This window comes from Balaenoptera musculus, chromosome 19 (assembly GCF_009873245.2).
Source record: "Balaenoptera musculus isolate JJ_BM4_2016_0621 chromosome 19, mBalMus1.pri.v3, whole genome shotgun sequence".
In the NCBI taxonomy this organism is placed as follows: Eukaryota; Metazoa; Chordata; class Mammalia; order Artiodactyla; family Balaenopteridae; genus Balaenoptera; species Balaenoptera musculus.
Genome location: NC_045803.1, coordinates 40,386,825 through 40,411,833, shown reverse-complemented (window position 1 = coordinate 40,411,833; position 25,009 = coordinate 40,386,825). Strand labels below are relative to the sequence as shown.

The following is a 25,009-nucleotide window of genomic DNA, read 5'->3' as shown; positions in this document are numbered from 1 at the left end:
CCCAAGAAGATTCCCTAACTTCCATTAGCTCCTCTTTCTCGCCCCCAACTTCAGCTTTGAACTTTCTGTTTAAATATAGATTATAAGCTAAATGGAGCCTCCTCCACCCCTAAATTTTTCTGAGTAAAATGTATTCCATGCAGCCGCACAAGTGTTGGCAATGACCCCTTTAAAAATTTCCAGGTGATCAGATTTTACTAAATTCTGGCTTTTTCTTGCTTCATTCTCCTGACCTCTTGCCCTGCATTAAACAAAATCTTTGGGGCTTCCCTGGTGGCTCAGTGGTTAAGAATCCGCCTGCCAATGCAGGGGACACGGGTCCAGGAAGATCCCACATGTCACGGAGCAACTAAGCCCGTGCGCCACAACTACTGAGCCCGCGAGCCACAACTACTGAGCCTGCATGCCACAACTACTGAAGCTTGCACGCCTAGAGCCTGTGCTCCGAAACAAGAGAAGCCACCGCAATGAGAAGCCCGCGCACTGCAACGAAGAGTAGCCCCCGCTCACCACAACTAGAGAAAGCCCGCATACAGCAGCAAGGACCCAATGCAGCCAAAAATAAATAAATAAATACATTTATTAAAAAAAAATCTTTCTGTGTCTCGGTCCCCTGTCAGTGGCTGGCTACCCCCCCCCCACCCCACCGCCCCCCACTCTCATTTTCTCCTATAATGAGTTGTTCCAATATGCTCGGCTACCCCTGAAGTAGAACCATATTTTAGGGATTCCCTTTGTCTCGGCAGAAACTGGGAGGGCACGGGTGGCAGAGGACAATTGGCATTTTCAAGTAAATAGCTGTGCCAATCACTGCGTTTGGTGTCTCATTTTCGGTATCCCATTTAATCCTAACAGTGACCGTGGTGGTGGGAATTCAAAGTTCAGGCTTCACCCTGACCAGTTAAATCAGAAACTTAGGGTGGGGTCTAGACATTGGTATTTTTGAAAAGTGCTCCAGGCCATTCTAATATGCAGGCAAAGTTTTAAATTACTGCCTTACACCAGGCTGCCTCTCAGAAAGTGTCTTTCGGAGACTTTTAGGAGCCATCAATATAAATGATGATGAGGATGAAAGTATACTTGGAGTGAGGCCATTGGTTGTGGTCATAACTTTGTTCTCAGGCAAGAACAAGTAGGTTCTTCAGGGAATAATCTAGTCAATCAAAAATACTCTTTGAGCCTTTTGCCCAAACGTAAGGGAACCTGGAGTGCTAACAGTGGTAATACCCGGGGGACATTTCACAAAGTAACGCAGGAAGGAAGTCTAGCATGAATAGCTTTCCCATATAACAAGGGAGAGTTTTCATGTAGCACACAGCCTAAGAGTTGTGTTCAAGGTGCCAAAACCTTAAGATCTGCACGTAAGATCCACCACTGCAGAGGATCACAATTCAATCCAGGAAGATATTGTGTGCATTTTGCAGATCCCACACTAAAAGGTTTAGCAATTCCCTTTATTGAGATTAACAGACAGATCTTCTTACAGGAAGTAATCGGTCTATAGTCTATTCCTTTGTATGTGAGACATGGACAATTTTGATATTGTTTCAGATTAATTTCCCTGAGCTACATGTACCTGAGGGTTCCACTAATTCTTTGGTGGGGGGAATTGGTACTAGAAATGTACAGCAGTGATGTTGGCTATTAGTTGTAGTTTGTCTGATGCATATTTGTTAACATAAATCAGATACTAAACTCTTTTAATGCTTTCCATATTGTGGATTCAGTCATTTCCTGTCATTATGTTATTAGTAAAGGAATCCCTCCAGGTTTGTAAAGATGGATAAGCTTAGCTGAATATGTGTCCAAGTTCTCTAACCCTCAATGGGAAAACTAGGCAAGCAGTGCCATTTCACAGAATATAGGAGAAATATATTCTTTTGGGGAGAGCACCTAAAATAAGTGTACCCCAATCTTGCACCCTTTAGGGTGGAAAAACTGGTGTGTTAAAAGTCCACAATCAAATCACAGTACAATTAACTATAGACATACAAATACAAAAGTAGAGATACAAATGGATCCCAGAAAAATGTAAAAAAAAATCCTGTATTTCTCCTTGGAATCATTTCAACTACACAATGCAATGATTAAGAGCACGGACACCGAAGCTAGGCTTTAGGGTTTAAATCCCAGCTCTGCCACTTACTACCTGTGTGACCTTGGGCAAGTCGCTTAACTTCTCTGTGCCCCATATTCCTCTTCCTTGAAATGGAGATGACAGTAGTACCTACAATCAGAAGGTTGCTGTGAGGATTAAATCTGTTAATATTTCTAACACATGTAGAACAGTGCCTGGCACATAATAAATGCTATATATGTGTTTGTTAAATATAAACAGATGAACTCCCACCAGCATTTCTCAAATTTCAATGTGCACATGAATCACATGGGGATTTTGTAGTAATGCAGACTCTGTAGGTCTGGGGTGTGGCCCAATATCCTGTATTTCTAACAAGCTCCCAGGTAACGCTGAGGCTGCTGGCTCATGGCCACGCTTTGGGTAGTGCGGGGGTCTACGTGCTTCAACTTGATGGGGGAGGGAAGGATTCAGGTGTGACTCACTCGCTCTATTTAACTTGCTCTCCAACAGCTGTGGGTGGTTGAAGGTGAACTCTTGGAGTCCACCTCTTGCATAGTTGCTACAAGAGGTTAAGCCCTTTAATGCTCACGCTTGTTACTCTAGGACCCAACCACTTTTAATCACCGATGACATTCAACCATTTGGCTTCACTTTGAATAAGAGAGTGGTGAGGGGTGGAGAGTCAAATACCACTAATGGAGCATCTTAGAGACCAGCCAGTGTCTCCCCCTTGTGATATGGGCCTCTCCATGGTAAGTTTCTTGGGAGTTACTATGCAAAAATGGTCCATCTCATCTCTGATTCGAGCCACCTCAGCAACTGCTCGTTTTGTGATCCTGCTTTGATAATTTCCAGGCCCATGGAAGAAGACATGGGGGAGAGATGAGACCACCCCTCACACCACTGAGAAAAATGTGTTCAACTCCCTACAATCAAACTAACATTCTGGTTATTGTTTTTTGAATGCATCTTCTACAGTTAGCTTAATTTGCCATCCACCAATTAAGTTGATGTAAGTTTATTTCATTGCCTCTTGATACACTGCCATATTTAAAGCATCTGAAAATGGTTTCAGGAAAACTAGAGCCCAAAGCATAGAAAAGGCCCGATTTGTTGAGCTAAAGAACTCAGGGTGAATCAGAGAACGATCTGTGCTGTGGTCGTGTTTATTGCGTCCTATTACAGCTGCCAGCTCAGCATTCAGGGGCTCTCCTGTCTATCCTTGGCCACCTGGGCCTCAGGTGGGTGACTGTGCCTACTTGGTAGGTGGTAAAGACAGACTGTGGACTTATGACTTGGCTGACCAACTGTACATGTTTAAGAAAGTGTTGCAAACTTACTAGAAAATTAACATATTTTTCAAAGTAAGCATGCCTAAAAAAAGGGAAGGAGAAATTACTTAAAGCAATCATAGATAACATTGAAAAATGAATCATTAGCAAAAACCAAATTTTTACAGAAAACAAATATTTCACCATGATATGGTACCTTTCATTGATGCCCACCCATTATTAATCACTGCTTAACTGCACCCTCATATTTTCTCAGGCTCTTGTATATGCTTTTTTTCCCCCGTATCTTCTTCTTTAAAAAATGTTAGCTCCTTACTTGTTTAATTGACATATAATTAATAGGCAGTGAAATGCACAGATCTTAAGATTACAGTTTAATGAGTTTTTGCAAATGCATGTTGCCACGCAACCCACATCTCTGTCAAGACACAGAACATTTCCATCGCCCCCAAAACATTCTACCTGCTCCTTCCAGACCATCCTTCCCCCACCCACTTCCTCCTGACTCTCAGGAAAACATTGCTCTGATTTCTTTCAACAGATTAATTTTGCCTGTTCTAGAACTCCATATAAATCAGATTGTGCAGGATGTATTCTTTTGTAGCTGGCTTTTTTCAGCATCATGTCTTTGAGGCTCATTTGTGTTGTTGCATGTATCAGTAATTCATTCCTCTTTATTGCTGGGTAACTTCTGTTGTATGATTATAACTCCGTTTTTTATCCCCTCACCTGTTGAAGGACATTTGGGTCATTTCTAGTTTTTGGCTATTATGAACAAAGCTGATATGGATATTCTTATTCAGCTCTTATTGTGCACATTGTCATTTCTCTTGAGTAAATACAGGCAGACTTCATTTTATTGCACTCAGCTCTATTGTGCTTCGCAGGCACTGGGTTTTTTACCAATAGAAGGTTTGTGGCAGCCCTGCAGCAAGCAAGTCTGTTTGCGCCATTTTCCCAATAGCATCTGCTCACTTCATGTCTCTGTGTCACATTTTCGAAATTATTGCAACATTTTAAGCTTTTTCATTATTATTATATTTGCTATTGCACTCTGTGATCAGTGATCTTTGATGTTACTGTTGCAAAAAGATTATGCCTCACTGAAGGCTCAGATGATGATTAGCATTTTTTAGCAGTGAAGTATTTTAAAACTAAGGTATGTACCTTGTTTTTTTAGACATAGTGGTATTGCATACTTAATAGACCACAGTATAGTATAAACGTAACTTTTTTTTGGCTACTGCAAAAAACTTTATTGTTTACGTTTGGTCCACCGCTTGGGAGAGGGCTCCAGGGTGGTTGAAAAGCTGCCTAGTGGCTGCAGAGAAAGACTTCAGGCAGAAGCCTTCACCAGGGGGATGCCAGAGGGGCTCCTCAAAGGCTGCTGGGCTCTGGAGGCTCCTGGTCGTGCTCGAGGGTGAGCCTTTGGGAAGAGATACTGGCGCAGCCCAGCCTAGGGACCAGGCAGCCCGCGGAGGTTGGTCATGTGGTCACTCATCTTCTTGATGAGTTTCACCTGCTCATCCAGGAAGCGGCTCTCCCGGAAGTCGCGGAGCTGGGGGTCTGCGCGGGCAGAACCCAGGGCACGCAGATCCAAAAGGGCCTGGTTCAGGTTCTTCTCCAGGACCATGGCGGCTTCCATAGCGTCCTGGGTTTTACCCCACTCATCCTGGGATGGCTTTTGCAGTCCTGGAAGAGGGCACGGCTGCTGCGCTGGTTTTGCATCTTCAAGAGACGCTCAGAAAAAAAAAAAAGAGACGCTCAGAGCACTCCAGCTTCTCCTCGGCCAGTTCGCGGACAAAGTGGCCCACGCTTCCAGAGCCGCACTGTCGCGTTCGAAATAGAAGCCCAGAGAGAGGTAGGTGCGGGAGGCCGCAGATGCACATAGACCAGGATGGCAGCCTCCGCCTGGGTGAAATAATTCTGATGAATCTGGGAGCTCATGGTTGACGGGCAATTAGGAGCTAAGCTCAAAAAATGGTGTTGGCTGGTCCCGGAGGCTGAGAATAGCTGTAGAGGTTGGTTCTGAAGGTGACTACTGGAAAAAAGGTTGGAGGGTGGTCGGAAGTTGGAGGAGGAGGGTGTCCCTGGGTCTCTTCTGTCCAAACATTGTTGAAGCAAGAGACAGATCCGTGGACCACTGAGTGCACTGCCTTACCTGCGCCGGGAAACCAAAAATTTGTATGACTTGCTCTACTGAGATACGGGCTTTATGGTGGTGGTCTGGAACTGGACCCGCAATATCACTGAGGTACGCCTGTAGGTAGAAGTGGAATTTCTGGGTCCTAGGGCAGGTGAATGCTTAACTTTATGGGGAACTGCTAGACGGATTTCCGAAGTGGCCATTTTGCCTTCCTGATGTTATTGTACCAGAGTCCTGTAGCTCCACATCCTTACCGGAATTTGATGTTGCCAGTTTTTAAATGTCAGCCATTATAGTGTGTGCATAATTGTATATCATCTTTGTTTTAATTTGCATTTCCTTGATGACTGATGCTGTTGAGCCTTTTCTCCATGTGCTTATCGGACACTCATGTGTATTTTTATAACAGATTTTTTTTTTTTTGACCACGTGACATGTGGGATCAAACCCGTGCCCCCTGCATTGGGAGCACGGAGTCTTAACCACTAGACCACCAGGGAAGTCCCTCATGTGTATTCTTTAGTGAATTGCCTGTTCTAGACTTTTTACTCATTTCAAAAATTGGGTTGTCTTTTTATGATTGAGGTTTGAGAAGTTCTTTGTATATTTTAGATCCAGAGGCTTGTCAGATACATGTTTTGTGAATATATTTGTGAATTTTCACCTGATCTGTGCCTAGCGTAATAATGTCTTTTCATAAATTTTTAAAATTTTGAGAAAATCTAGTGTATCAGATTTTCCCCTTATGATGAATGCTTTTTCATTCCTGTCTGAGAAATCCATGTCTACTTCAAAGTTGCAAAGATATTCTCATTTGGTTTCTTTTGGCAGTTTTATTGTTCTAAGCTTTTATACTGATACGTATGATCCATGTTGAATTAACTTTTGTGTATGGTGTAAGGCAAGAGTTACAGTTAATTTTTACCCCTTATAGATTTGCCCCAAGCGGTTTGTTGCAGTATTGTTTATTGAAAAAAACCTGTGTTTTCCCTCATTGAATTGCTTAGGTTCCTTGACCCCAAATCAGTTGGTTATATAAGCATGGATCTTTCTGGACACTGTTCCACTGATTTCTGTGTCTTCCATTACCAACACCACAGTGTCTTGATTACCATGGCTTCATAATAAGTCTTGAAATCTGTGAGTGTAAGTCCTTATCTTACTCTTTTTCAAGATTGTTTAGCTTTTCTACGTTCTCAAGATGTTTTTAAAATCATCCAATTCTAAAAATAAAAGTTAAGATTTTGTAAAATTAAGGTTTAAATACATTGAAATGCACAGGTCTTACAAACATATATACCCATGTAAGCCACACTTTTATCAATACATTTCGATAACCCCAGAAAGCTCCATTGTGGCCTCTTTTCATTCTGAGTTCTCAGAAATCCTACTGTCCTGATTTCTATCATGTTTTGCCTTTTCTAGAACTTCTTGGAAAGGAAATCAAGCAATGTGTATGTTTGTGTGAAGACTTCTCTCTCAGCATAATACTTTTGCTTTGTCTATCAGTGGTTTGTTCATTTTTATTGCTGAGTATTATTCCACTGAATGAATACAACACAATTTGTTCATTCTTTCACCTCTTGATGAACACCTGGGCTGCTACCAGTTTTTGCCTATTGTGAATAAAGCTGCTATGATTAAGTTTTTTTTTTTTTTAAAGTACAAGCATATTTACTTATTTATTTATTTATTTTTATTTATGGCTGTGTTGGGTCTTCGTTTCTGTGCGAGGGCTTTCTCTATTTGCGGCAAGTGGGGGCCACTCTTCATCGCCGTGCACGGGCCTCTCATTATCGCGGCCTCTCTTGTTGCGGAGCACAGGCTCCAGACGCGCAGGCTCAGTAATTGTGGCTCACGGGCCTAGTTGCTCCGCGGCATGTGGGATCTTCCCAGACCAGGGCTCGAACCCGTGTCCCCTGCATTGGCAGGCAGATTCTCAACCACTGCGCCACCAGGGAAGCCCTATGATTAAGTTTTGTAAAAGACTTTTTGTGGATAGGTGTTTTCATTTTTCTAGGTAAATACCTTAGAATGAAATTGCTGGCTGTGGACTAAATATATGTTTAATACTTTAAGAAACTGCCATATTTATTGCGTGGGTTGTTTTTTATTGTAGAAGATACAGAGATAGAGATAGATAACATATATCTCTATATACCCTTTGTCAGATTTTATGAATATTTTCAGTTTACAGCCTGCTTAATCATTTAAAAATGTGTTTTTGATAAGCAAAAATCTTTTTTAAAATAGCATTTTGATAAAGTTCAACTTCTCAGTTTTCTAATGGTTACTGAATTCTGTATCCTATCTACAAAAGTTTATCTAGCCCAAGTTCACAAAAATATGTTCCTCCTTTTCCTCTAGACATCTTATAGTTTTTGCTTTTATGTTTAGGTCTATGTATCCTGTGACACTGATAAATTCACTTAGTTCTATAAGTTTTTGTTTTGGATTCCTTAGGATTTTCTATGTACACTGCTGTGTAGTCTGCAAATAAAAGTAGCTTCACTTTAAATTCCTTTTATATGCCTTTCATTTCTTTTTCTTACTATACTGCCTAGAACCTCTATGCAACACTGTACTAGAATTGGTGAGAGTGGACATTCCAGCCTTTTTCCTGATCTAAGTGAGAAAGCATTTAATATAATGTTAATTGTAAGCTTCTCATAGATAATATTAGGTTTAAGTAGATTTCCTCTGTTTCTAGTTTGAGAGGTTTTTTTCTTCTCTAAATTGTCAAAAGATTTTTCAGCACCTGTTGAGATTATTATACCTCTCCCCCACCCACCTTATTCTATTAATGTGACAAATTATATTAGTTGGTATTTGAATGTTAACCAACCTTGCATTCCTGTGATAAATCTCACTTGGTCACGTTGTGTTGTATTTTGTAATATTTTGTGCGGTTTGATTTGCTAATATTGTGTTAAGGATTTTTCATAAAATGTTCATGAGGCATTTTAGCCTGCAGTTTTTTTTTCTTGGATGTTTTTATCTGGTTGTGACATTAGGTTTATGCTAGTCTCTTACAGTGAGGCTGAAATTGTGTTCCCCTCCTCCAGGTTTATAAAGTGGTTGTTTAGGATTGGCATTATATCTTCCTTAAATGTCTGATAAAACCACCAGGACAGCCATCTAGATCTGGAGTTTTCTTTGTGGGAAGATATTTAATTACAAATTCACTTTCTTTAATAGATATATGGTGATTTAGATTTTCTGCTTCTTGAGTCAATATTGGTAATTTGTGTGTTCCAAGGAATTTATCCAGTTAGCCTGAGTTTTCAAATTATGAGAATGAAGTTAATAATGTTTTGTCATTATCATTTTAATGTATGTGGAATCTGTAGAGATATGTTCTCTTTCATTCCTGGTATTTTTTTTGTGTTCACTCTATTTCCAGTCTAGCTGGCGTTTTATCAATTTTTTAAATTTCTCAAAGAACCCCCACTTGTTGCCATTTTTCCTGACCGTTTTGATTTTTTCCTTTTCTTCATTTGCCCTTCTTTATTTATTTTTTCTTCTGCCTCTTTGAGTTTTTTCCTCATTTCTCTTTTTAGGTTGCCGCTTGGTACTGTTTTTTTTCTCTTCTCCTATCTTTAGACCTGTAAGTTTACTTCTCGCCCTGTGTTCGCTGCCCCACAATTTTGGTACATTGTGTTTTTTTTTTTCTAGTTTATATTGTCTCTAATCCCTTTACAATTTCACCTTTGATTATGGGTTCTTTAGTGTTAATGCTTAATTTCCCATTGTGGATTTTCCTGGAATCTTGTTATTTTTCTAACTCAACTTCATTTTGTCCGAAAACACCTGTAGGCTTTGAATTGTTTTAGTTTGAGACTTGTTTTTGGCCCACAATAGGGTCTATTTTGGTGAATATTCCATGTGCGCTTGGCTAGATTGAATTGAGAGTTGATTGTAGTGTTGTTCACATTTTGTATAGTCTTGATTTTTTTTTTTCTTCTTGCTATAGACTGAATGTTTGTGTCCCCCCAAATTCATATGTTGAAATTATCTCAGTACGATGGTCTTAGGAGGTGGGGCCTTTGATAGGTAATTAGCTCATGAGGATGGAGCCCTCATGAATGAGATTAGTGCCCTTATAAAAGAGACCTCAGAGACTCCCTTGCCCCTGCCACCATGTGAAGACATGGCAAGAAGACAGATGACGATGAACCAGGAAATGAGTCCTCACCAGACACCAAATCCGTTGGTGCCTTCATCTTGAACTTCCCAGCCTCTAGAACTGTAAGAAATTTCTGTTGTTTATAAGTCACCCAGTTTATGGTATTCTGTTCTAGCAGCCCAAATGGGCTAAGGTACTTTGTCTATCCAGAACTAAGTACAGTTGACAGGTTTGAACTACCACTGGTACACAGATATTTTTCAATAGTATAATAATAAATACTACAGTACTACATGGTACATGGTTGACTGAATCCACGGATGCAGAGGAACCTAGGAAATGGAGGGCCAACTATAAGTTATCCTTGGATTAACCCCCATGTTGTTCAAGGGTCAACTGCATTGAAGTCTGCAACTCTAATTGTAAATTTATCATTTCTCCCATTCTGTCAATTTTTGCTTCAGTTACAGACAATTATGATTGTTATATCTTCTTCATGAATTGACATATTTGCCCTTATTAAATGTTTCTCTTTATATCTGGTAATACTTACCTTGAAATCTATATTATCTAATATTAGTATAGTTATTCCAGCTTTTAATCAGTGTGTCTTCATCTTTTGACTTCTAACCTGTTTGAACACTTCTATACATGATATAGTTAGTGCCTGATATTTAAAAAAAATCCAATCTAATGAGTGTTGTCTTTTAGCTGGAGTGTTTAGTTCTTTTACATTTAATTAAATTATGTGTTTGGGTTTATATTTATCATATTTTTAATTTTCTTGCTTCCTTGTGGGTTAATTGAACATATTCTAGTAATTATATCTCCTTGATTGGCTTAGTAGCTATAACTCTGTGTCCTGTATTTTTAGTGGTTACTCTGGGTTTTACAATATACACCCTTAACTTATAACAGTATACTTTTAATATTTTACTACCTCACATTTAATGTAAGAACCATACAGCAGTATAATGCTATTTTCTCATTATTTTGTGCTATTGTAGTCTCACATTTTACTTCTACACCTTATAAACCCAAAATACATTGTTACTATTTTGATTTAAATAATCTTTTTAAAAAATCAAGAAATGAGAGGAAAAATATTTAATATTTTCTATTTGTGGTGCTCTTCATTTCTTTGTGTAAATATAAATTTCCATTTGGTATCATTTTCCTTCTTCCTGAATAACTCCCTTCCACATTTCTCATAGTATATAGATTTTCTAGCTATGGATTTTTCCAGTTTTTTCTATTTTATAATTTTTTATTTTACCGTAATTTTTAAGGGTATTTTGCTCTGGATATAGAATTTTCATTGACAATGTTTTTATTTCAGCCCCTTAAAGACATTGTTCTATTTTCTCTGTTGCATTATTTCTGGTGAAAAGTCAGTGGAAACTATTATTTTTTCTCCTGTATGTTATGTGTCTCTTCTATGGCTGCTTTTAAGAATTTTATCTTTGGTTTATCACAATTTGATTATCATAAGTCTTAGTGTTTTTTTTTTCTTTGCTTATAATTCTTGGGGGTTGACCTTCTTCAATCTATGAGTTAATTTTTGTCATCATATTTGGAAAATTTCCAGCTGCTAGTTCTTCAAATATTTTCTCTACCCCAATCTCTCTCCTCTCCTTTGGGACTCTAACTTCAAGTGTATTACACTACTTTATATGGTCTCCAGGTTGAGACTCTGTTCTCTTATTTAGCCTTTTCATCTCTTTGTACTTCATTTCAGATACTTTGTATTGCTTCATGTATAAGTTTACTGATCTCTGCTTCTGCAGGGTTATGATCTGCTACTTACTTCATTCAGTGGATTTAAACAATTTCAGATACTGTATTTTTCAGTTTTAGAATTTGCATTTTTTTAAAAAAAATAATGTTTTATTTTTTAGAGCAGTTTTAGGTTTATAGAAAAATTATGCAGAAAATACAGAGTTCTCATATACTACCCCCCACCCCCAAGTACAAAGTTTCCTCTATTAACACCTTGCATTAGTGTAACATTGTTACAATTGATAAATCAGTATTGACACATTATTATTAACTAAGTTCACAGTTTACATTAGGGTTCATTCTTTGTGTTGCCAGGTCCTATAGGTTTTGATGAATGCAGAATGGCATGCATCTACCATTATGGTATCATACAGAATAGTTTCACCACCCTAAAATCCCTTGTGCCCCACCTATTATCCCTTCCTTCAGATCTTCCTCCAAACCCCTGCCAACCACTGTCTCCATAGTTTTACCTCTTCCAGAATGTAATATAGTTGGAATCATAATATGTAGCCTTTTCAGACTAGTTTCTTTCACTTAGCAATGTGCATTTAACATTTCTCCATGTTATTTTGTGGCTTGATAGCTGATTTTATTCTTACTGCTGAATGATATTCCATTGTATGCTGTTTGGTTATTCGTCCATCTATTGAAGGACATCTTGGTTGCTTCCAGGCTTTGGCAATTATGAATAAAGCTTCTATAAACATTCATGTACAGGTTTTGGTTTAGACATAAGTTTTCAACTCACTTGGGTAAATACCAAAGAAAATGATAGCTGGATCATATGGAAAGCCTATGTTTAGCTTTGTAAAAAAGCCACCCAACTGTTTTCCAAAGTGGCCGTACTATTCTGCATTCCCACCAGCAACAAGTGAGAGTTCCTGCTGCTCCACATCCTCATCAGCATTTCTTATTGTCAGTGTTTTGGATTTTAGTCATCCTAATAGGTGTGTAGTGTGGTTTTTTTGTTTGTTTGTTTTAAATAGCTTTCATTACTCAACTGAGATTTTGTATTTGTTCTTATATTCTGGTTTTCTTTAAGTCCTTGAATTTAAGAGCTACTTAAAAATTTTTTCCCTGCTAATTCTATCCTCTCTGTCTTTTTTGACTTTGTTTCTGTTGACTGATTTTTCTTCTGTGCGTCTCATTTTCTGCTTCTTTGCATGTCTAGATTTTTTTTTATTGTATGCTCTACTTTAGGGATGCTAAGTTCTTGGATGTCTGGATTTTGACGTCTGTTTCACAGTGGTATGTTTTTCCAGCAGAAAGTGAATTGACTTGAGGAGCTCTTAACTCACTCAAGGCTTTAAAAAAAAGCCTTAGGTGGGTCTAGGGCTAGACTGACCATATTTCTAAAGTGTGGCCCTTTTAGTCTGTCTACTGAATGCCCATGGAGTTGAACAAAGTCTCTCCACCCTCACTGGTTGGAACTCTTGGTCCTGTGTGACTTTGGGGGGCGGTCAGCTCAGAGTTTTTCAGAAGTTCTTTTCTCCGGTTAGTAGTTCATTACTTGGCCTCCTGGGGTCTTGCCCTGTGCATTCAGAGCTTAGTATTTGGCCAAAGACTCAAGAGGACTCTTATGCAAGTTTTTGGAGTTTCTCTCCTTCTATAACTTCTGTCCAGTACCTGACCTAAAACTTCCAGCGATCTCAGTCACCTTCAACTCTTTGTCGTCTCACCCCAGTGAGGTATCATGTTCTCCTTCAATTCCCTCTCCCGGTCCCATGCCTCTACCCTGTGCCCTAATGCATCACCCAGGCAGAAGATAGTCGGGGCCACCATGGGCCTCACCTCACTTGTTTCCCTTCCCTCAAGCCTAGCAGTCATGTACTGCCTGTCACCCACATCTGAAATCAGTTATTTAATGTGTCCTATCCAGTTTTCTAGTTATTTACAATAGAAGCAAAATCTGGTGTCAGTTATCCCTTCATGGCTAGAAAGCAAACATCCCACTCATTCTTTATGTGTAGGATTTAATATTCTTTCCATGACTTCTGTGTTTCACAGCATCAATCTTATCTGGCATCTGAGGCGCTTGCTTTTTTCCCTTTCTAGAAGACAAGTCTAATAGTATCTTGGTACTTACTAATGCTTTAGTTTGAACATGTAAACTAGCATTTGTTAAGTAGCATTAACTAGCACATACCCAGGGCTCTCTGGGATTTTTATCCCACAGTGTGGAGTAGGCATTACCATTATCCCACTGTTCCAGGTGAGGGAAGGGAGGCTGAGATTGAAGAGATTTGCCTAACACCTCTCAGCTGGTACATGATCATTTTCTGACTCTAAAGCTCTGTACTCGTAGATTTTACTCTAGTTTCTACTGTACTGGTATGTTTTCAAACCGACTTCTCAGATCCTCAGGGCTCTAAGAGTTGGAGGGAGGTTGAGTGGATAGAGACATGTCCCATCCCCACTCCACTTCACCTCCCCACTTGCTGTTTGCCCTACAGCACATAAACTTTTAACTGTTTAATTTATTAGAGTCCCCTGCAAAATATCTTAAAAATTTTTTTATATTTATTTTTTAATTGAAATATAGTAGATTTACAGTGTTGTGCGAATCTCTGCTGTACAGCAGAGTGACTCAGTTATACACGGATATTCTTTTTTTTTGTATTCTTTTCTATTATGGTTTATCACAGGATATTGAATATAGTTCCCTGTGCTATATAGCAGGACCTTGTTGTTTATCCATCCTGTATATAACAGTTTACCTCTCCATGCAAAATATCTTAAAAGAATTTCAGCAGCAAATCAAACAAACACATCTGTGGGAAACTATTGTGCCACACTGGGTATTAACTTGCCCTTTAAAAAAAGTGGTTTCCTCTATGATGAGGAAGAAACTGCTAAGGAAGTGAGTAAAAGAAAATCCCCTTTGTAGCTTTCTGCTTCCCTTTGTGTAATGTTACAGGGAGTGTATGGGTTCTTCAGTTTGAATCCTGGCTCTGCTGCACGCAGAGCTGTAAGATTGTCCTTAGTTTATTCAAGCATCCATGGCCTCAGCTACACAGTCTGCACAGTTAGGAAAAGAATACTTTCCTCAGTGTGTTGTTTGTTTTCAATAAACAGATCTGAAAAGCCCGGCCCTGCGTGGTTGGCAGGCTCTAAGGCGGCCCCCAGTTATCGCTACCTTCTGCTGTTTGTGCCCTTCTGTGATCCCCTCTTCTTGAATAGGGGCCAGACTTAGTGATCTGCTTCTAATGAAAAGAATATGGCAAAGGTGATGGGATGTCATTTCCAAGGTTAGGTGACAAAAAATTGTGCCCTCCATCTCGGGAACCCCATTGTGCTCTCTCCCTCACTGGCTCTGATGGAGGCCACCTGCCGTGTTATGAGCTGTCCTATGAAGAGGGCCATGTGGCAAGAAACTGATGTCTCTAGCAGACAGCCGGTGAGTACCAGAGGCCTGCCAGCAGCCATGGCAGTGAACTTGGAACCAGCTCTTTCCCCAGTGGAACCTTATAATGATGGCAGCCTCTGCTGATACCTGGATTGCAGACTGTGGTGGGCCCTGAGCCGGAGGCACCCAGCAAAGCCACGCCTGGCCTTCAGAAACTGTGAAAAATAAATGTGATTAAGCTGCTAAATTTCAGGATGATTTGTCATTAGCGATAGGTAACAAATACAGTGTCTGGCACAAAGCTGATGCTCTGTTAATAATCCTTTACTCTCTCCCTGGCTTTCTTCCTCTTGTATCCCAGGGGAATGGTGACCTTTGTGGTGGCCTGACTCTGCTCATCTGCAGTGATGGCGCTCACACTGGACTCTGACCTAATTAGAAGCAGAATTCCCCAAAGCAAGCTCTCGCTATTCTCCCTTGTTTTTTTTGATTAATATTTCATTTGGGTGTGGTGAGAGGTGAAATTTACATCCTAATTGTTTCCAGAGCCAAGAGTTCTAATGCACAGAGTTCTGATGCACTGCAAACACTTGGAGTTACAGACAGAAATCGTGGTTCATGTTTGTAGCATCCCTTTTACAAACACTCCAGCTGTACTAGGGCTTTAAAACAATAAAATACAATGCGGCTCCACCACGGGAAGGTGATCCCGCATCACTTCCTGTGGAAGCACGTTAGGAGTATGTGTTCTTCGTGAGGTTTTTTACCCCCCTTTTCCTTCTCTCTTACGTTCCCTGGCTGACTATAAAATTAAGTCCCTTCCCATGGGATGGCTTTGAAGTTTTATCTCTTCTCAGATATAGGGTCTCAGCTTTCAGGCCCCCACCACCCACCCTTTTCCAAGTTCCGAATCGACAGATTGCAAACTGAGATGCCTGAAGTCTTCAGAGTATTGTTCATTTGATAAAATGTCCATCCTTTGGCGATGCAGACACTTGTGGAATTCCTGGCGTCTCGCCTGCCAGAATGAATTTCATTCGATCGCCCTGAGAATTGAAGAAAGCCAGAGTCTTAGATCTAAAGCAAGATGACTGAGGATGGTGTCCCCTACATTTTTTTTAACCTTAAAGATTCTGAGATGTATTTTTTTTTCCATGTGAAATCTCAAACTGGGGGAGAAAGATCTCCTCTAGGTATTTTTGCTGGCCCCTAGCATCTGTTCCAGATGGTTGAGGAACAATTTTACTCTTTTTTTAAAAAAGATTCTTTTTATAACACAATCAAGGTTCAAGAATCTGCTACATGCTGGTGGGGAATTGCTTGAAGGATATGGTCCCTTCATCCTTTCCTAAGTCAGCACTTAGAACCCTGCAGAGGCCAGCAGGCTGGTAAGTGTTCCAGGCAGGCTTGTGCAAGGCAGTAGGGAGAGGGGCAGGTTTCTAAAATGCTTCATGTTGTCTGTCCATCTGTATCATCGTGTATGTATACAGACACCTATTTGTATGTACTAGGACTCTGAAATCTGAGGCTGCAAGCCACACCTAGCCCAGTGACCCCTCTCTAGTATCTCATACCCAATGTCATTAGATCTCTGAAAGCTACGCATCTGGATAGGGACATTTACACTCTGCCATCCCCCTGGTTTGAATGCTTTTACTGCATCTTTGGTTAGATGGCAGCTACCATACCACCATCCGCCTCATGGGGGCAGCACCACTGCCTCTCTTGTTCATCAATGAACCCCTGATTCTTAGAGCAGTGCCTGGCTCAGAGTAGGCACTCAACAGATATCTGTTAAATGTGGACTAAATCTTGCTGAACGTGTTGAGTAAAGAAGGAAGGGCCTGGTGAGAATTTTCAGAGGATTTACTCTAAAATGTTGCGGACCATCATGTTCATTCCATACCACGGTGTCCTGTTAAGAAGGACTCGTGGGCGAAGGAACTTTCTTGTTTTAGGAAGGGGAATACTTGTGCCTCTCAGGAAAAAAAAAAAAAAATCACGCCGCTTCAGTTGTGTGGACATAGATTTCCTCTTCGGGCTGGCTGCTAGGAAACTCAAACTGTATGCTTGATTGACCTCTTGCAACAGCACGAGACTTTATGGAATGCTTTGTTTTATCAGGGCCGGTCCTGTAGTTCCTCTGCAAGCACACATTTCTCATTGACCCCTAATATTTTGTGATTGTGCTATATGTGTCTTCATAAATAGTCTTCAGTTCTGGGGAGTGAATGCATAAAAATAATGCCATGGAAAGGGAGTAGGAATTAAAGGAACATTGCCAGGGCAGCATGGTGTGGTGCAGGAAACAGAGGGGTTCCCTGGAAAAGGAGGGGAAAAATAGTGGAGGAGAAATGTGTGGTTTAGAGGATGAAAAACAGGGCTGGGCTCCCCTCCCAGGCCTTCAGGACGTGCCAGGGGCTGGTCTGTGAGGGCTGTTGGACTTTGACAAAAGGGCAGGCATCTGGCTAGCATCTCTGGGTGAACCTGTGGCCCAGAATCCTCTCAAAGTGGGGAAGGAGGCCAACCGTGAGTGCTGGCTGCTTGGAGTCAGGTTTATATCTCTACTTTGGCTCTATCAGTGGCCACTTGCCTCCTCTGAGCCTCGGTTTCCTATCTGTAAAATGGGGGTAATAACAGTGCATCCTGCTAGGGTTCTCTTCCAGGTTCAATGAGGCAATAAACAGAAGTATCTGAAAACATATCCAGTGCTCCTTTGTTAGTCATTGTCAGTACTGCATTGAGCCCACCATGGATTCGTCTCATCTGTAGCCGTCTCACGGCCAGGGTGGAGCGGCCCGGGGAAGAGAGAGGGGGATACAGTCTCAATTTCTGTACATTTATTAGTAGGCCTTTTTTAGAAACTTTTTTTTTTTTTTTACCCAAACATAACCAACCCTCCTCGGGTTGTCCCTGCATTCAGTCAGCACCTTCTGTCTGTAGGCAAATCTCACAGAACTTGGCATCAGTAAAAATCACAAATACATTCTCAAAGTTTTGAAAAATAATGCTGAGTTGTTTTAACTGAAGCCCTCTTCTCAGCAGGGGTCAAAGGAGTACATTTATGCACATTCCACAGTGAAACTCTAAAAATCCATCTTAACATCTCATTTTCCAGTTTCTCTCCACGGCAGCTGCCAAATCACCCCACCCCTATTTCCCTCTCGCTCTCAACAGTCTTTCTTTGTTCTTCCCTTTCAGGCTGTGTTCCTTCAGGTTCCTCCTCTCTCCTGGGCTCTTCTGATTTCTGTAGACCTTTAATTTAGAGAAAGGATCATCAGACTTTTCTGTAAAGGGCCAGATAGCAAATATTTTAGGCTTTCTGGGCTACAGGTTCTTTGTCACAGTGGCTCAGCTCTGCCCTTGTAACTCAAAGGCAGCCAGAGATAAGGAAATGAATGGGCATAGTTGTGTTTGAATAAAACTTTATTTAAAAAAACAGGAAGTGAAGTAGGTTTGGTCCACGGGCTGTGATTTTGGACTCCTGATTGCAAGCAATTTAGGAATTTTTTTTATCTTCACCAATTGATCTTTCTTTCTTTCTTTCACAACACTCAGCAAAATTGAAGATTCTGTTATGAATGTATCTGTCTTTGGGGGACCAGGAAGGTGGTGGGTGTTGTAAATAACCATTAATATTTTGTCCATTTCCTGTTGATTAAACCGGTCAAAATGATTCTTTGCCTATAAGGTCAAACAGGTCAAAATGATTCTTTGCACACCCTGCCTATAAGACACATGTGTTTGGTATCACTGAGCGCCGAAGTTAGTGTGACAGGTTTCCCAGGTTTCTAGGTGAAGGGTGTGTGTGTGTGTGTGTGATGTTTAGGACCAGAGTTCTCTTGGCCAACGATGGGAAAAATTACGGTCCTATTTTTTGGCCTCTTTCACTTTTTCATTTGATTCTGGGAAGAGCCTCACATCAAACTGTGTAATGGAAAAAGTACTGGATCAGAGCCAGAGGGTCTGATTGCTATTTTGGTTGTGTTATTACTTTTGTGTTGGACCTTGGCAAGTCCATTCACTCCCTGGTTTAGTTCTGTCAGGTATTAAACTAGAATCTTTGATCACCAGATCTTTCAGCAATTGACTCTTACTCAGATGAAATCTTACCTGGAGTTCGGATGTACATGGAATGAAGTGGGGCGGGGGCATCAGAGCCCTGTTCAGAGCCCCTTTGGCCCATCACTCAGTCACATCCCCACCTGAGGGGAACCCAGGAGCATCTCCTGGAACCCAGGGGCTCTAGGCAGCATAGACTAAAGATCACTAAACTATGGTTCTTTGGCTTCTGTCTGAACTTCTGCCATCACCCAGTGTTCCACACATCTCACAAATTGTTTATGCTCCTTCAAAATGGCAGAGACTTATAAATTTGTTCTGATATACTCACCGTCTCTTTTCCTGGTTGGCTTTTTACTCTTTACAATTTCTATGCCTAACTCCTGCACTCCTTTACTTATCCTTTATGGCCCAACTCCAGAAACCCACTTCTAAGGTTCACCTAACTAATTCTTATAGAAAACTTTTGGAAGAGCCACTAATTCTTGAAGAATCTCAGGTCGCAGCTTTCAGATATCCTTGTTTAAATGGACCTTTCCTCCCTACACCTAAGAACTTAGGAGGATACAAATTCCGACCAGAAAAAGTTGGCGTGGTTCCCACAGGGCCATCTTTGAAGGAAGCATCATCCCCAGTTCTGGAACATGCCTGGCACTGTTGAATCACAGAATTCGCCTTTGAGAGGTGGCCACAGTGTTATTTAGCTCATTTTATTTAGATTTCCTCTCCTCTGTTGACTTTTTTCCCCGTCATCAAAAAGTAAGGATGTTTGGGGCAAGAAAATAGAATTCTGGCTGTCGAGTGGAAGGGAGTTTGGGGATTGAATGACTTGCAGGTTGAAAAGGCTTCCTGTGAGACATCAGTGGGGAGAATGTTAGAAAGTCAGACTTGCCAGCGTTGGACGTGAATAGCCTACATCCTTGCCCCGGAAGAGCTGCATCTGCAGGATTCTGTGTCAACAGGCTCTTTTTCCGTCTGGATGGGTGACAGGGTTTGTAGTCCCAGCTCTGTCCACATCCCACTGCTCTGCTGTCCACCTGGGCCCTTCTGACCTCAGAGGAGGCTGGGATGGAGCTGTGACTGGGCCAAACCTGACATAAATGGAAATAGGGATTCAAAGACAGAAAAGAAAATGATTTGGAAAGGAAACCCAAAGAAACTACAATTGGCCGCAGGTGGCTAAATCTCCATGAGCCTCCCACTGTGCTGTTGTTCTGTAGCCAACTTGGATTATCCAAAGACAATGTTTAAAAGCCATTTTAACTAAATTAGCCATCATGTAAAACCTTTACTCAGAATGTATGTTTATCTGCACTTTCCTCTGAACAATTTCTGTTGAGGAATCACATGAAAAATCGAGGTCAAAAAAGACTGGTAAAGAGGGAAGATGTTTTGAGCAATGCATACAACATTCGACATTAGCTCTTTGTGACTGAATGATTTTCAGTTGTTCCCTCTAACTAGGGTGACTGTCTTGGTTTGCCCAAGACAGTCCTGGTTTTTATCTGTGGTCATGGCATCATGATTAGTAACATCCCCCTTGACTCTTAAAAGTGTTTTGATCTGGACAATAAATTAAGTGGTCCCTCTGTTTACATATGTGGGGAAAGGTCCAGTCTCCGGGAAGGTGTAGGAGGTGATGTTGTAACCAGATCCTTTTCATATGCAATGGTCCAAAACTTAGACCTCAAGGTCTTGAACTATGAAACATCTCCTCATTGATAGATGCATTTATCACAATTTACACGTCTTGCTCTCGCATACTAGAATCTTAAATTCCTTATTACAGTGTGAGGCATATTGTAGACCAAAAATTTTTCATTTTTAAGAATCACACCTGGGGACTTCCCTGGTGGCACAGTGGTTAAGAATCTGCCTGCCAATGCAGGGGACATGGGTTCGAGCCCTGGTCCGGGAAGATCCCACATGCCATAGAGCAACAAAGCCCGTGCGCCACAACTACTGAGCCCGCGAGCCACGACTACTGAAGCCCGCGCGCCTAGAGCCGGCGCTCTGCAGCAAGAGAGGCCCCCGCAATGAGAAGCCCGTGCACCGCAACGAAGAGTAGCCCCCGCTCGCCGCAACCAGAGAAAGCCCGTGCACAGCAACGAAGACCCAACGCAGCCAAAAAAAAAAAAGAAAGAATCACACCTGGGTTGATATGTTTGTTGACGAGTTGGTGGTCTATTTGCCATTCTTTGCCGCACTGGGGATGGTTGTAGGGTGTGTCTGTAACTCTGGTTGTGCCTCTACGTCACATCTCCGGGAGGCTGAAGGAACCTTCCCAAGTTGGGAAGAGGGTGTGTCCACTGCCTTCAAGATCATTCCTGTGCTCAGACTTTATGCTTGTATTAGTACCAATCGCTTGCTGCTATATATATAATGAACAGAAAGTGCCATGGCTATTTCGGTTCTACCTTTCTTCTCACAGACTGAGCCAATTTTGACCCATGGATTTGACTATTTGATGGTTATGTGACCATGATTGAATGACTTAAACTTTCTGAGCTTATTTCCCCATCTGTAAAGGATCTAACAGTGCCTGTCTCCTCTTCTTAGAGTGCTAAGGTGAGCCTCAGGTCAAGTGATGTCTGGAGGAGGTGTGCTTTCCATACAGATGAAAGGCAGTTTTGTCATCCTGCTGGTGTATGGAGAGTAGTAATTAGCCAATTCCTGGCAGCTTAACCATGGTTTAAAACAGGCCCTTATTCTAACATTACCTCCCTTCCTTTTGGTCAGAGTACTATGATTTCCTTTTAGAGGATTACGTTTCTTGTCTTGTGAGCTTTAGTTTCTTCATCTATAAAATGGGGACAGTTATAGCATCTAAGACCCACACATGGCCACTTGGAGTTTTTCCTGTCCTAGAACTTTATGCCTCCATCAGTTTTTATGTGAAAGGAAAAACTCATTCTGCTCCTGAGTGACGGAAGTAGGACAAGCCAGCCAGGTCCCCTCTGGCCTGTGAAGTTCAAATTAATTAATTCATGCATTGAGCAAATGTTTATTGACATCTTTGTGTCAGACAATGTATGCCAAGTCTTTTTTTTAAAAAATTAATTAATTAATTAATTTTTGGCTGCATTGGGTCTTTGTTGCTGCGCGCGGGCTTCCTCTAGTTTCGGCGAGCAGGAGCTACTCTTCGTTGCAGTTCGCGGGCTTCTCATTGCCGTGGCTTCTCTTGTTGTGGAGCATGGGCTCTAGGCGCACGCGCTTCAGTAGTTGTGGCATGCGGGCTCAGTAGTTGTGGCTCGTGGGCTCTAGAGCGCAGGCTCAGTTGTTGTGGTGCACAGGCTTAGCTGCTCCACTGCATGTGGGATTTTCCCGGACCAGGGATCGAACCCATGTCCCCTGCATTGGCAGGCGGATTCTTAACCACTGCGCCACCAGGGAAGCCCCGCCAAGTCTTTTATATATTTTTTCTCATTTAATCCTCAGCACATATTATGCATTGGGTCTTGCTGCTTGCTTTGCAAATGAAGAAATGGAGCTCATGGAATTTAAGCAACTTGCCCAAGATTACATAGCAAGCATGTTTTGAGGCTGAGATTTGAACTTGGATCTGTCCAACTCCATAGCCTATATTTTCTTTGCTGTGGCACTTGGCCTCCTTGCTTGGAGAAGAACAGTTGAAAGCATATTTTATCTAAGATGCTACGGAGTGATTGTCCCTTCTGTTCTTTCATCCGAGTGCCTGCAGCAGTAATGAAGGGTTCTGTGGGTATGAAGGATATGGTGGGTGGGGGCATCTATTGGTCTTATCTGTCTAGCGTACCTTCCTTCCCCTTCTTCTTCCTCCTCCTCCTCCTCATGATAATGATGATGATGGCGGACTCCTTCCTTCGGGAGGTACACCCCATTGGCCCATTCCATGTAACTCTTGTGGGGTTGTCCGTTACAGGACCGGCTCCTTTGACCACAGGAGCTTATGGCTGATCCAAGCCTAGCCAATCAGAATACTCTTCCCCTGGCCACAAAGGCTTGGTCCAAGGAGTGGGCACATGACCCAAACCAACCATTAAGTTTCTCCCCTAGGTCTTATATATACTGGAGAAGGAAGAGATTTTCTTTTCTGCCTCTGGGATGTTAAACAAAGATCCTGGATGCAGCCGGCCGCCCTTCCAGGCAGGTGGAGTCATGGGAAGCCAGAGAGAATGGAATTGACCTGCGGAAGGAAGCTAAGGAGTGAGATAGCCTGGAAATACACTAACAAATCACCTCCCATCCCCACTTTTCTTGTTTTTTTTTGAGTTTTACCTGTTATTTATAAGTGACTAATACAAGATGCTTCCTAGCATATGTTTGCAGAAACCCGGGATCTGGAAAGTGATTTCCTTTACCTGTGAGTGACAGGCAGGGGAGCCGGCAGTGGTGGCAAAACTGGACCATGTTTATGGTCATGTGTTGTGTGTTGTGTGTGTGTGTGTTTTCCCCAAGGATAAGTCATTTACTCATTTGTTTGTTCCCTTTGGTTTGATCCACTCACATAGCCCGTGTGTACCTGCCGTGGTCCGGGGACCTTGCAGGTGCTGGAGGTCTGACGGCGGCCAGCAGCCCTGCTCCCAGCCCTCATGGGACTCGCGGTCCGGAGCCCTCGCTTCCCCGGAGCCTCCACGGCCCTCCTCTCAGCAGGCTGTGTTGGCTGTTTAGAATCTACTACTTGGGGAGCTAAATTATTTACAAATTCTTTTTACTGGAGCATCCGAAGGCTTAAAGCCAGATTCTGTTTCTGAGGCTGGGGTCAGAGCTCCTTTCAGAGATACTTCCCTTGTCTTATTTCTCTCTCTCCTTTACTCCCAGGATATCACGGATTCAGAACAGGTCTCTTGCCAGAATCCTTCCTAGGGGAATGTTTGAACTCTTCTGGATATGTTTCTCCCTGTTCCCTTGAATTTAAACTCACTTGTGGGCCCTGATGGGCCTTGAGGAAGAAGGTTATGCCTACTTATGAGAACAGAGGGGCACAGAGGGTCTTGGTGCTGTGCAGAATCTGGTGATTGTGTCTGCTCACCTCTGTTCTGCTGCCAGGCCCCCATCCCCACTGGGCCTCCTCCTGCCCTCTCCCTATCCCTCCCCCCCCCCCCCCCCCCCCGCAAGCTCTTCCTGCTCCACATTTCCTTTCCACCTGGTTGTCATGGCACCAGGTTGAGCTTCTCTGTAGGATCTTTCCTAAATGAATGTGTTCCTTTGGGTGCTGTCCAGCTCCAGGACATCCTGGCCCCCAAGCGCCTGGGAATGTGCTTCAGGGAGAGGACCAGAAATAGAGAATAGAAGATCTGGGGCCAGGGACACTGGGTAGGGGTGGTTAGAATATTAATTCAAGGGAAAGATCAACAGAATTGAACTGGGGAAGTGGTAGAGGGAGGGGAAGGGTGGGCAAAAGGATTTGGAAACTTAAGGGGGTACAACAGAGAGGGAAGATGGTGTGCATAGAATCACATAACTGGATGGTGCTGGAGAGCTGGGCTTGGAGGCTGGGTCCTCCTGACTCTGGCCAGTGCTTATTTGACGGTTTATTCAGTTGTCTCCCAGGCACAGACCTCATCTCAACTGCTGCTTCCCCACGGAAGATGCCTCCAACTCACCAGCTTAGAACAGGTTCCATGTGATACAGTCTCACAATGTCACATGACCTTCGCCAGACGCAATCACCCCTGAGTGCTTGAGTGATAACTTGCCCACTGCCTGCCTTCTTCCTGGGAGTCATGCTGGTCTTGTTCATCACAGGAGCCCCAGTAAAACGTCTGGGACACATCAGGCTCTCAAAAAATGTTTGTGGAATGACTAAAGGAATAAATGCTCGAGCTGTAGATTTCTGATTTTCTTTACAAGCTTTTGGGCTGAGATATTCATCTACCTCCATCAGGACTTCCTGGCAAAGAGGGAGATTGACTGTATAATCATTGCAATTCACATACATTTTATCTCAAGCCAGTTTTATTTTACTCCACACAAAAATACAAATAAAAAATATTTATGTGAACTTCCAGGAAGGTACATGGGAAATGAAGAAGCCAGTTAAAGACAAGGTGAGGGATACTGTATTGGCCATCAGAAGGCAATTTAATCAGCTTCAGTTCTCCGAGGGACGGGGGAGGCAGGGACCTGGAATCTCAGAGGAAAGACTCCCGGCTCCGTGCTCCACCCCCCTTCCCCCTGCAGCTCCCGCATCACA

At 42.2% G+C, this 25,009-nt stretch overlaps 1 protein-coding gene across 1 annotated transcript in view; it reads right to left on the bottom strand.

The window, feature by feature from the left end:
* Positions 1 to 4,828: 4,828 nt before the first annotated feature.
* LOC118884619 (tubby-related protein 3-like) overlaps positions 4,829 to 25,009 on the bottom strand; it is a 55,753-nt gene continuing 35,572 nt past the window's right edge. The window contains 1 exon segment of the mRNA XM_036832327.1: positions 4,829 to 5,064. Within this exon segment, the coding sequence (XP_036688222.1) occupies positions 4,829 to 5,064 (236 nt within the window).